Genomic DNA, 12,449 nt, shown 5'->3' with positions numbered 1-12,449 from the left:
TAAGGTTGGCTTAGGGCCTCCTGGCAACATCCGAGTTGGGGAGGGTCCACTCTGCGGCGCGTCTCGAGGAATCGAAGTTGTCCGTCGTTCGACGAAGTTGGCCGGCTGGGTTTAGCGATGCCTCGTGCTCCTCTTCACTGACGCTTCAGCCCTTATTGTCTTCAGCTGTTGCAGAATCCACAGTCAAGGCATGACTCGAAGGATTCTTGCATAATTGGTGTTCCTAACTGTCTATCCTGTATAAAACACGCCGCCACGGTAACTCGATGGTCATCAGTTATCAACGCGTCAGAGTTGGGTACGACTTCATCCCCGTCGGTTATCAGCCGTGTCAGGGTTACTCCGTTGGCGACTTCATCGGACTTGACTCAGGGAACTGCAGGCGCTTGTTAAAAAACGAGTACGGCTAGCCGGGGCTTCAGCTGGAAACCGGATTCGAGACCCCAACAGCGCATAGAATGTTGATTGGCCGCCAATCGCTAACTTGTCAAGCCTAAGGGCGTGGTTCGTTTCAGTCAGGGAAAGCCAGGGGGGACACGGAGGCGGGAGGCTCATCGATTGTCGACGTTGAACCAGCCCATTGGATATACAGCCAACATGGTCGGAGGATTGCGGTGATGAGCAAGACGAGTGCGGAGTTGACGTCTGCTGTTGGGATTTGAGATAACTCTAAAATGTGATTTGGAATGGGATTTTCCAATAGTGAAGGTGCCCGGGATTTGTTATGTTTCGACCCACGTCGACCCATCCCTGTGGAGTGTCCAGGTCTATGAGGCCAACGAGACCGTCACTTTTTCAAAACACCAAAATTTCAAGGTCACGCTGCCCGACTGGCTTTGGCTTTCCACGTTCCAGGTTCACCAACATCACCAACAAGAAACAGCCCGCTGATCTCTTCGCGCTCTCCAACTCGGTTTCGCGCCTCCCTCCAGCCGCCCAACCCCGGGCAACTACGGTCAATTACGGTCAACCACGGCATTCACTCTACACCGTCCATCTTCTTGCAAATCGCAATTTTCCAGGGCCATTGATCCCCCAACCTGGCCACCTTCCATCTCCACTGCCAGTCTGTCACCGGCGTCCGCTGACGCCGACACGGACCAATATGGAAAGTAGGCAACTCCTTATCGGCCGCGGACTCCCACTGCTGCCGGAATCCGATCAGTTTCCCCTGCCCATTCTCACCGATGACAATGACACCCTCTGGTGCCTCGGCCCTTCGGAGCTCCGCTTTGCGTCAGCTGTACAGTCCCCACCACGTAGTCGGCAGAAAGAAGCAACGAGCCAGCCATCGCGATCATTCAGTGCCAGGTCCCAAGGGAAAGTAACCTACACCCAGGGGCATGGCGAGCTGAATGGAATTAGTTCGTAGCCCGCGAACAGAGCGCCCGTTGAACCCGCCGCGGTGCCGCCATCAACGATCGGCAGCGCGATTGAATCAAATTGATAGACGACACGGTAGACGCACGGCAGTGGCAGACCTCTGGCATTCCCGTGTGGCATGAAGCTGCGATCACGATATCGAGTTATTTTGATAAGCTGAGTCCCGGCACCATGGATCCAGCGAGACCGTGAGGGACATATTCATGCGGCGTCTTCAGAACCAATTCCGGTGCAGGATCCATTATGCGTCGGTTCACGGTAATTCGCCAAATCGCAACAATTTGCCAGCAACACCCACATGCCATTCTTAACAAAACTGGCGGGTGAGCCGAAACTATGCGAGGTACTAGCGCCGGAATTACCGCGGCTGTGGGCGCTCTGATTGGCTAGGGAGTTACTACCTGATGCGGCTAGGCTAGCGTGTATCATGGATCTTTGCAGACATTGCGGCTCCGTGTTGGGACACGGCCATATAAGGCGTCCCATCGGGCCAGCACGTATTATTAGTTGTTGAGTTGCTGTTGAGCGGCTGAGTGGTGCAGATCGGATATGCGCCGGAGAACGAGGCGTTGTGCCGGGTGGGCTCCGGGGATGATCTCGCCAGCAGGTGCGGAGGAGGGGCTGACGAACGGACCAGCGAGGGAGGAGTTTGTGCTGCTGGATGCTGGCTCAGCCTCGTGCGGCTGTACTCTAAAGGTTACCAGGTGGCGGATGTTGATGTTTACATTATATGTCCATCGTCCGGACATTCTGCAGCCATACGGTAGACGGGTGAGTAAGCTCCGACTCGGAGAAGGCCCCGGAGCCGCGCGTGAGTCCGGGCAGTTCCATGGGCTCATGGAGGGTCGTATAGTCGTATAGGTAAGCAATGTGTGGCTTACGTGCTGTGATTGGCCGGCCCATAGTAAGCCAATTGCAAATTCTCCAGATTTGCAAAAGCCAATACGGCAGAGCGGGCGGGTGGGCCCGAGCAGGGAGGCACCCCATTGGGCAGCCGGATCCGGGCGACGAGTGGGAGATCAGCCGTGGAAAGAAAAGAAAACAAAATGACAAATGGGCGCAGCCAAGGGCCCCGGGCTCCCCGAGGGGGCCATTTTGCAAGACCGCAGGTGGTACAACTAGCAGAGCGTCTCCCTGTCAGCTACGGCCAGTTCTGCTCGTAAATTCTCATCAGAACCTCTGTTCTGCAGTCCAGCACTGTCGTCCGTAAGCCAGCTCGCAATGCATCCGTCCTCGACCACGCCGCAGTCTTCAGCAGGGCGGCCGAAGCCCAAGCGGGTGATCACCGAGGCTCGCAAGATTCAGAACAGGGAAGCCCAGCGCGCGTACCGTAAGTTCTTAGAGTTGACTCCAGCCCTCGTTGATGTTACTCGATCCTGCCTTAGGCTCGGTCAACGTCCGAATAGCACCGCTGACTGCAGCCAACAACAGGCCAGCGCCAGAAAGAGCGCCAGAAGGCTCAGCGAGAACTACACGAGCACCGCAGCCCTAGCGCTTACCATCACTTGCGGCCTCACCCGCCGCCTGTGGAGCATTCTCCAGAGTCGACCCCCGGCCTGCATGCTGCTCCTGCTGCTTATCCGCCGCCGCCGTCGTTGAGATTTCCTGTTCAGGGTCTAGATGGCGAGATCTTGACCCCCTCGACCCATGCCCATCCTCACCATCTGCCCATTGCTGCGGCAGGGCCCGACCCACTGCCGCTTCATCCACATCCTATCTCCGTCACGACCCCTGATGGTTCGAGCTCGATGAGCCTCGATGAGCCGATTCAGCACTCGCAGCCGTACCCGGGATCCATCCAGCCGGGTCTCGATGCCCAGAACGTCTTCCACGATCTAGATGCGTTCTTCCCGGCGTCCGGCTCAGATCTCGACTCCCACGTATCCAGTATCGACGACCTCCTTGGCCCGATAGACGAAGACCTCCTGCTCTCCTTTCAGGGAACCCCAGAGCACAACCCTAACAGCTACCCTGCCTCTCCCATCCCACTCTCACATCCTCCACCAGCCTTGGCAACGCCTCTCCCGTCTCAAACCGCGCCCTCACCGCGGGCTTCATCATCCCCCGAGATCGTCATCGACCCTGACCTCGACGCCGAAGCAGAGCCAGACCCTGACTGCCTGGCACCACCAGCACCGCCGCCGCCGCCACAATCACAACCTCGACCGCAATCCAATCAATCAAAAAACGACCCCCCAAACTTCAACAAGCCCCCAGACTCCAGTCGCAATCGCAATCCCAATTCGAACTCCCATACAGATACAGATACGAAACAACTAGCAGACCCCTACATCAACAAACTCAACACCCTGCGCACTTTTTTTTTAACCGGAACAATGTACAACGCCGAATGCCTGGGCATGAGCGTGGACCAGTTCTTCGGCCTGAACTGCACCTCCCTGGGGTCCCCCTGGTACCAGGAGGTGCAGTCGGCGTCTACGGACCCCAAGTCGCTCCTGGGGGAAGTTATCGCAGCGAACCCTTTTATCCCGACGCATTTGCGCCCTACGCTGCCCCAGATTCTTATCCAGCACCACCCGCTCTTCGACCTCATCCCCATGGCGGATCTGCGCTCGCGCGCGATCATTCTGAGCGCGACCCTGCCGCATCTGGTGGATATGGCGGATTTGAAGATGGATATTATTGATGGCGGGCTGGTTTGTAAGCCTGGGGCTGAGGGCGGGCAGCCGTGGGATTTGAGGAGCTGGGAGGTCTCGCCGTGGTTTTGGAAGAAGTGGAAGTTGTTGCTGGATGGGGAGGGAGGTGGTTTATGGGATGAGTGATTCTTTGGCGAGCCTGTTTTCTTTTTTTTTATTGTTATGGGTTTGTTATGCGTTCTATGCGATGGTGACGTGAAGCGTGGTGTACTTTGATATACTCCTATATATATATATTCCTGTCCTTTATAAACTGGCTTAAAGCCTAGATGTCTTGTTAATATACGAACAATAACTTCTGATCCTTGGCTTCCCCCGTTTCAGCTTCTTCAACGACGCATGTCCAGCAGAAGTCTTTATGTACAGGAAGGAGAAAGCACCTGAACCCCCGGGAATAGGCAATGCTGACCCCGGTCAACCGCACCATCCACGACGACCCAGACCGCAGCACCATCGGCTTGTCTGCTGTGCTCAAGAGCTCCTCCCAGCAGTCGATGGAAACGAGCTCTGCGCCACTGGCTGCAATAGATGGATCATGGCCACACTGTCTACAATGCACTCCGCAGACCCTGAGGTTGGGTGAAGAGGTCAACGACTCAAGAATATTCAGATCAGCAACCCATTCTCCTTGGTCATACATGGAGATTCTCGTCTCGAGGTTATACGCCTCCATACCTCTGAATGCAGACGGCCCGCGAACTCTCAGGGGCCCCTCCCATCCTGTAAAGGACATGTGTAAAGAGGACCCGTCGAACACACCTCCGGCCTGGCTGCCATCGAAGAGGTTGTGATTCACTACCTGCCACCTCTCGACATCATGATCCCTGACAAGCGGTTGCTCCGGCGCAAACAGTAAAGCGATGCCTGGTTTTCCCACGTTTCCAAAAGCGTGTGCCACAGCGCAGGACGCCATGTTGTCTGGTGGGATGGGATCGCTTAGTAGTCGCTGAGCAATGAATAGAGAATTTCCACTCGAGATAGCCATAACTTTATCCATCTCGTCTACCTGCACTGATAGCGTGCCGGATTCAAACTGGAGAATTGACGCAAATGCTTGCTGACGAGTAAGGGGGCTAGGATATATCTTGTCTGTAATGATTCCATCGCGCGCGAGAGACGCAGCTGTATAGTGCTGGCTCTTAAGCTCTTCCACCACTATACCTGTCCAGCTCCAGGTCCATGGTGACTGCTTGATAACGCTCATTGGCACTTTGATATGTGGGAGGTCGCGCTTGTGGTGCTCGATGATCCGACCCAGGGCTAGGAGAGAGAAGTGATGGTCCGGACGATGGGTCGCGAGAAAGCCCTTTATCCCTTCCATCACCATACCCAGATCCAAGCATCCATAGCTAGCCAGCTCCAGGAGGTCCGGAAGGGGGACAGTCGACCGTGGTGTATACTCACAAGCTATTGGTGTGCTATCGCGCCTTGTGTATACACCAGCCAGGCCGTGATTCCCCAGAACCAGGTCCCATATTACCGGTGTAGCCATTTTGGGCTCGTCTCGTATGAAGGCATCGAATGAATCGCCATGCAATTCGTCGTTTATTGACTCCGGCACATCACAAGCATAGTAATCCCCCGAAACAGAACCAAACTGAAAGCCATCCGACTTGGAAGACACAAACGTCCAGTCCTCATCATCGGGGATTCTGATAGTGTCAGTTTCGTACACTTCAGACTCATATTCTCTCCTACTTCTCTTTCCGCTGGTAGCACACTTTGTCGACGAAAGCGATGTATAGCCCCATGTGTTGTCTTCCCTGTAGAAGCGAATAATACATCCCTCTGACGGGGAGCAATGCGATTGCCAGATCCTCTTAAGGACCCGCACTCTATCTCCTGATGTCCGGATTGCTCCCAGGGTAAATGCCAAATCCGCAACACCGAAGAACGGAGGGTCGGAGCTATGCCTCTTGTTCCCTATCCAAGATGCAGCGGAATTTGCACCGTATCGAATGAGCTGTAGTGCCTTTGCCGACTCCTCTTTAGCTCCGGATAAATAAAGCTCGATGCCTCCTATCAACGGAGACAGGATATGGAGATGTTCCATCACAGTTCCAAGCTGGGGTATTCCCTCCTTTGGCATTTCCCACATGGGCTTCCCGATATCCATATTTATAACGTGAGACTTTACTGACCAGTCTAGGCAAGCCGGGGTCCTCTGCACTTTTTGTAATGTGTCCTGGTACACGCTGAAACTGAACTTCCAGATACACTTCAGAATACCGGCAGCCGCAGAAAGACCGTCTAAACTACCTAGCGAAGCACCTAGTATCAACGCCTGGAACTCGGGAAATGACAATTTCTTGGAGTCCCGGAAGGAGGACCGCTCGCGTTGAACGGTTCCATAGTAGCGGAGGCTGGATAGAGGCAACGACCAGTAAACGCCATCCTGGTTGCCATTCGGATCCTCATCGTAGGCAATGGAGAGGGTTGCAACTCCACAGGGGGCGACGAGGAGATCCTTCTGGAAGACATCCTTTGTTTTGGGTCCAAGGATCACCAGGTCAGGATACAGGTGCCACGAGGTAAGCCCGAGCAGGACTCCCCCGTCCAGTATGCGCTGTGGCTTCCCTGATACCAAGCTGTCAAGCGCCAATAGTGCAGTACGAAAGTTGTGAAGTACACTCCCATATACCATCCTTTTGCCAGATGCTGAGATTGTCATGCCATCCGGGGTCACTTGAGTCTGGACTGCCACCGACAGATTATTGGCAATCAGCTCGACGCGCTTTTGCTGCTGCTTGACCGAGCTATTATCTGCGACCTGGAGCCATGCACGGGCGCTGGCGTCCCAGGCCTGCAGATTAGACCAGTCGGTCTCGTAGAGTGCTGCTTGCTGAGCGAAGAAATTACTCGCCGTGTCACGCTCCATGGCCTGGTTCTTGATCTCCTGGCGCCGATCATTGACAAGCTCAACCCAGATTGCAGTTGCTTCCTGAGGCGACCATATCCGAGCCAGCATGCAGGCAAGGGGATGCATCAACAATGCACAGCTGCCGCTAGTAGCGCCAGCCCAGATTGTCGTGGTATCAAGACCCAAATGAGGACCGAAAATCCCATCCGCGATGCTCTTCGACGGGGCCCCGGTTTTGTCCAACTCAGATGCAATCTCGCTGGCACGGGTACCGTAAGCCTTCAGCAGGGCAGGCACCTCAGGGAGAACCTTTTCGAACAGAATGCCCAGCCGCCGCGCGAGGATATGGAAAGAGCCCTCCTCTGCCAACTCTCGCCGCTGCCTGGAGAGAGACTCCCCCAGCGGCAGCAGCTCGGCCGGGGCCTCACATTTGAACAAGGAGAAATCGAAATTTGCGTGGAACAGAGAGAAGTTGGCTTCGGGGTTGAGCTGAACTGCACTGGCCGCGACTCGCTGTATTGATGTCATTTCGCCCGTACTTGGACACAGCCTTTGGATAAGAGGCACCGGCAGGCGTTAAATACGCTCAGGTCCATATTGCGGATACACGTGGACCAATGATGGCTGATATGATATGCAGCTATTCAGCCTGGTCTTGGCCGGGAAGTTCGCGGTGATAGGTGAACTCTCTGGCAGACTCTTGCCCATGTTCCATTCAAATAAACTTCTCGACGTACCTAAGCATCTGGTTCCTTGTGGCCTTTCTTTTTGTTATTCTTTGATTTCTAATTAATAAATCAACTGAGGTTGGAGAGTGTGGCTGGGTGTGCGTGCTGTGCGTAGACCGTGGACCCAGAACGGCTTTGGATATGGCTCGCTTTTGGATATTTTGCAGACGGTTTTTGCTCCGATGTGGTAGCAGGAGTAATGAACTGGCTTTTCATGATCTACTGTTATTTCATCTTCGAAGCTAAAACCGGGCTTGGACAGCTCAAGCCCAAGAGGCGTAGAAGTCAAGGCAGAATGTCTGTGGGCCGGTGCATATTCTTATAGGACTCAATCAGTATGACGATGGTAGAATATTCAGTTCAACATAGAAGCAAACCCACATAGCGGCAGACTGGACAGGTTTTGGCCCGAACCACCATAATCTCGACTAGGATCAGGTATCAGCTTGACACAATTTAACTACCACAGCTCGGTTGCTCTTGCAGTGAGTATGATCATCTTTGGTGAGGCCGCCTGGCATGGTTGAAGCTGCTTCAATCAGATAGGAAGAAATTGAGATCAGTTTATCGGGGTATTATGGCCCAGTACCAGTGAGGGATGGAGAGATGGGTGCTCAAAGTGGGAAACTCCGTTCAATATGACAGAAAACGCCGTCCACTGTGAACCAACCCCGGGGTAGCAATGGAGGCAGTCACTTTGACTGTGCATCTTTGAGCCCTCAAACATTGGGTACGTTCATGGTACCTTGCAGGCCACCATCACCCAACACTCCTTCAAAAATACCAACATTGCTGTCTTATTCGGCATAATCCGCCCTTCACTCCGGAATACAGTCGAACTGATAGGCCAGAGAGTCTTGTCGCACCTTCACCAAGGTCGCGCTATGGGGCTGTCTCGCCGCAGGGTTGCAGCAGCACCACATGGTGAACAACGCCCTGCGCATGCAGCGCAACCGCAAATAACTGATTCGCCGCAGGACAGCTCTCCGAGATCCTACAGGCACAGACCCCTCAGGATAAAGTGGGCCGGAGATGTCTGGGCAATCCCCAAGGTTCTCAAGCATCCTTGGCGCCTCCAGGGACTGGTCTTGGCGGTTGGTGATGCGGATCACTTCGGCCTGTGATATCGCGCAAGAAACCCTGTTCCCTGGGTGGAGACAGCTGTGGGTGCCTCTTGACGCGAGATTGCAGTGGCTATCGATTATCCATCTCGGACAATAGCCTGTTTAGGGCTTGACATCTCGTGGACTGCCCTTCTCTCGTCTCGCCGGCTGGGGCTGGGGACCCTGGGGATGCCAAGGACTCCGCCCAGAAATGAAGGAGAATGGGCTGAGATAGCGTGGGATGCAGTCGACGGTGCGAGTAGCAGATGGATGAAGCGAAGTCTCTGCTAGTCCGGCTCATGCTATAAATTGCTGGTCCTGCCACCTCTGCCTCCCGTCCGCAACACCTCCACCTTCCTTCGTACCTGTGTCTTATCTCTGATCAACTAAAAGCTGCAAACCATGAAGTTCTCTGTCCTCGCCCTTCTGGCCCTGTCGGCCTGTGCTGCTGCCCAAGAGACCGAGTCCACCTCTGAGTCTCTCGCGCCCAGCCCTACAGAGTCCGTCGGCTGTGAACCTCACGGCGACCACTGGTACTACCCATACTCTCCGTATCTAGTCTACACAACCCTAACTGACCTTTCCAGGCACTGCGAAGCACCCGCAACATCAACCACCGACAGCGAATCCAGCGAATCCACCTCCGAAAGCCTCGCTCCCAGCCCAACCGAGTCCATCGGCTGCGAACCCCACGGTGACCACTGGCACTGCGACGCCCCCGCCACAACCACTTCGGGCTCTGACTCTGCCGATGCTACATCCAGCGCTGATGCCGAAAGCTCCGAGTCCATCGCTCCCAGCCCTACCGAGTCTGTCGGCTGCGAGCCCCATGGCGACCACTGGCACTGCGATGCCCCCCGTGAGACTGACGATGCTTCGTCGACTGAGGAGGCCGGTGCTGAAGCCACTGGCGGCGACCAGCCTGAGGATGCGGCGGGTATTGTCTCCGTGCAGCTCTCTGCGGTCGCGGTGATGGCTGTTGGTGCGGCTGCTGTCTTGCTCTAGGTCATTCTGCCTTGTTCTGTTTTATAAAATGGTTCGCGTCAATTGTAGATATGGATATGGATATGGATATGTATTTATGACATAGGAGATGGAATGGTGCTCTAATTGGGCTTAATAAAACTGGTTGGCTTGCTTTCAGCTAATTCTCCAGTGGCTTTGAATATTCTTCGGACAGACTTGTATAGTTTAAATGCCTGTGATTCATGTATTTCACCGATTTCGGAATGGTGTTTATCTTACTAGAGCTAACTGTTCTAGCATATCGTAGATCCATATAAAAGATATAAAAGAAATATCTACGCCTCCACGTCCTTCTCCTTTCCAATCTCCCTAACAATCCCTGCCTTTCTATCCTTCCTCAACTTCCTCGCATAAGACACGCCAAAGCCATGCTCAAACACCTCCTTGATCTCTTCGAGCGTCAACCCAGAAACCTCGGGATAGAAGAAATAGATCAAAATGTACCCAATCCCACAAATAGCCGCATAGAACCCAAACGCCCCACTGGGGGTAATGCCCTTCATCATACTCAGGAACGTGCTCGAGACAATGATATTCGCGCCCCAGCAGCAGCAGGTAAGCCACATTGTACCCATTGCGCGAACCTCCATGGGGAAGAAGTCCGTGTTCATCCAGGCTGTGTTGCCCATTGAAACGCCATAGAAGAAGACGAACCAGATGATGAAGATGAGGACGACGATGGCGGCGGGACTGACGGTGTCTGTTTCTAGCGCGAGGGTGTTTGTGTCCACGGGGATGAAGTGGAATGCGACTGCAACGGCGATAAGCCCAGCTGACATGCCCCAGGAGGTTAAGAGGACAATACGTCTGCGGCCGATGGGGTCGACGGTCATCATATTGACCCAGGTCATGACGAAGTTTGTTCCTGCGACAACGAGGCCGACGGCGACGGGGTCCGAAAAGCCGACGAGGTCGAAGAGGGTTGCGGAGTAGTACATGAGGGTGTTGAATCCGGACATTTGCGCAATGACTGCAAATGCGCAGCCGCATACGAGGGCGCGGAAGTAGGCTGGGTTGGTATGGAGGAGCTTGATCTTGGACCAGCGGGTTGAGTCCTTGTTTAGTTCCTTGGACTCGTCGCAGGCCGCGATGATGAGGCGGACTTTGGATTGGATTTGCTCGTCCGATGCGCCTTTGTAGATCTTTCGGATTACGGCTTCTGCTTCTTCAGGTTTGTCGTGGTAGACGAGCTGACGGGGGGATTCGGGACAGAATGGGAGCAGGCATGCGAGGATGATTGAAGGAAGGCCTCCAAGACCGACCATATATCTCCATCCATGTGGAACGTGGGCAAAGGCCGCGCCGATGCCGTAGGAGATGACTTGTCCGCCGGTGATTGACATGTTGTTCAGGCCGATCAGACGCCCTCTGACCTTTGTAGGTGCGATCTCGGCGATGTACATGGGAACCACCATCGAGGCAGATCCAACTCCGAAGCCAACGATCAGACGGCCAACTGACATTTGCGCGATGGTGTATGCTGCACCTTGCAGTACTGCGCCGACGGTGAAGAGCACGCAGCCAACGTAGATTGCAGGCTTTCTTCCAAACTATTCTCAATCAGCATGGACCAGGCAGCCGATCCAAAAGGAGTACCTTATCAGCAGTAAGTCCAGCAATAATCGCGCCGACAAAGGAGCCACCAGAGCAAAGACTGGTAATCAGCTGTTTCTCATTCTCCGACGCGGGTCGGCCGTCGAGATCGTTTCCTAGGTAGACCAGGACAGCAGAGATGATGCCAGTGTCGTAACCGAACAGGCCCCCGGCAATGGACGCCGTAAATGACACGAGCCAGACAAACCAGCTGGTAGAGATATCTTCGATGCTGTTGTCAGCTGGGGGGTCATGGCTGTCATATTCGAGATGGATGGGCGCAGTCTTCTCGTCGTCGTCCTGAGGGGCAGCCATGGTAGAATCGGGCCAAACGCGGGTGTAAGATAAATCAAAGATAAAACTGGGTCGCTAGGTTCAATATGATTGAAGCAGCAATGATCGTGGGCAGATGGGGCTTTATATCTGACGGCGCACTGTGCAGTGCCACCAGCCAGTGAGCAAGGGTTACACAGAAAGGGGCGATTCAGTCCGTCCACTCGTCGACCCCGGATCGGCGACTCTAATGGCTTTGTCTGGGGTAGTGCGGGGGAATCGTGTGCCCTGCCCAGATCCAGTCCCTTTCCCCGTCTTTCGTATCTCGGACAGGGAAGATTGGCCCGGCCCAGAGTTGGCGCGGCCTGGCATTTCCGTGCCGAGACAACGTCAGAGGCCGCTATGGTGGTGCTACCATAGGGACGGCTGTGTCTTATAATCCAGTATGTGGCATGTGACCCTTGCGTGATTCAAAAGGAAAAGAACATCGCTGGCACTCTAAACAGAGTGTCAGATATGCAGAGCAAGCATAACCACTGTAGGTGCAGCTGGATCAGGAATATGTCCCCAAATGGAAGTCACTCCCGCCCTTGGAGCCATGCTCCTTGCAGCGAACGATAAGGCGGCTTTTGCTAGATTATCCTGCCGGCGACTAATTCCGACCTGACTGTTTAACCTGCACTCGACATTTGCCGGCAGAGATGTGCGTCGAGCATTAGTTGTTTGCGGCTATCTACCGACTCGAAAGGCGAATGAACAGGAATTATGGTTGGCAGTTCTCCCATTATACTCGAGAATATTGCGCAAGTCGTCCATCTCAATGTAA

The 12,449-nt window shown here is 54.3% G+C and overlaps 4 protein-coding genes across 4 annotated transcripts; 2 read left to right on the top strand and 2 right to left on the bottom strand.

Annotated features, from left to right (window-relative positions):
- Window positions 1-2,604: 2,604 nt before the first annotated feature.
- ASPSYDRAFT_36289 (uncharacterized protein) lies at window positions 2,605-4,166 on the top strand (the record flags this gene model as incomplete). Its single annotated transcript, XM_040845411.1, has 2 exons — window positions 2,605-2,713; window positions 2,815-4,166. The coding sequence occupies 2 exons, from the start codon at window positions 2,605-2,607 to the stop codon at window positions 4,164-4,166; spliced, it is 1,461 nt and encodes a 486-aa protein (XP_040697151.1).
- Window positions 4,167-4,317: 151 nt separating this feature from the next.
- On the bottom strand, window positions 4,318-7,428 carry ASPSYDRAFT_36288 (uncharacterized protein; the record flags this gene model as incomplete). Its single annotated transcript, XM_040845410.1, has 1 exon — window positions 4,318-7,428. The coding sequence occupies one exon, from the start codon at window positions 7,426-7,428 to the stop codon at window positions 4,318-4,320; it is 3,111 nt and encodes a 1,036-aa protein (XP_040697150.1).
- Window positions 7,429-9,133: 1,705 nt separating this feature from the next.
- On the top strand, window positions 9,134-9,736 carry ASPSYDRAFT_94550 (uncharacterized protein; the record flags this gene model as incomplete). The annotated part of the gene is made up of 2 exons (XM_040852984.1): window positions 9,134-9,264; window positions 9,319-9,736. 2 exons carry the CDS (start codon window positions 9,134-9,136, stop codon window positions 9,734-9,736), a joined length of 549 nt encoding a protein of 182 aa, XP_040697149.1.
- Window positions 9,737-9,900: 164 nt separating this feature from the next.
- Window positions 9,901-11,855, bottom strand: ASPSYDRAFT_50845 (uncharacterized protein). The gene is made up of 2 exons (XM_040848164.1): window positions 11,354-11,855; window positions 9,901-11,307 (listed from the first exon to the last, which is right to left on the bottom strand). Exons 1-2 carry the CDS (start codon window positions 11,663-11,665, stop codon window positions 10,033-10,035), a joined length of 1,587 nt encoding a protein of 528 aa, XP_040697148.1. The 5' UTR covers window positions 11,666-11,855; the 3' UTR covers window positions 9,901-10,032.
- Window positions 11,856-12,449: the final 594 nt, after the last annotated feature.

This window comes from Aspergillus sydowii (genome assembly GCF_001890705.1).
Source record: "Aspergillus sydowii CBS 593.65 unplaced genomic scaffold ASPSYscaffold_16, whole genome shotgun sequence".
Lineage (NCBI taxonomy): Eukaryota > Fungi > Ascomycota > Eurotiomycetes > Eurotiales > Aspergillaceae > Aspergillus > Aspergillus sydowii.
This window is presented reverse-complemented; position numbering and strand designations above follow the sequence as displayed.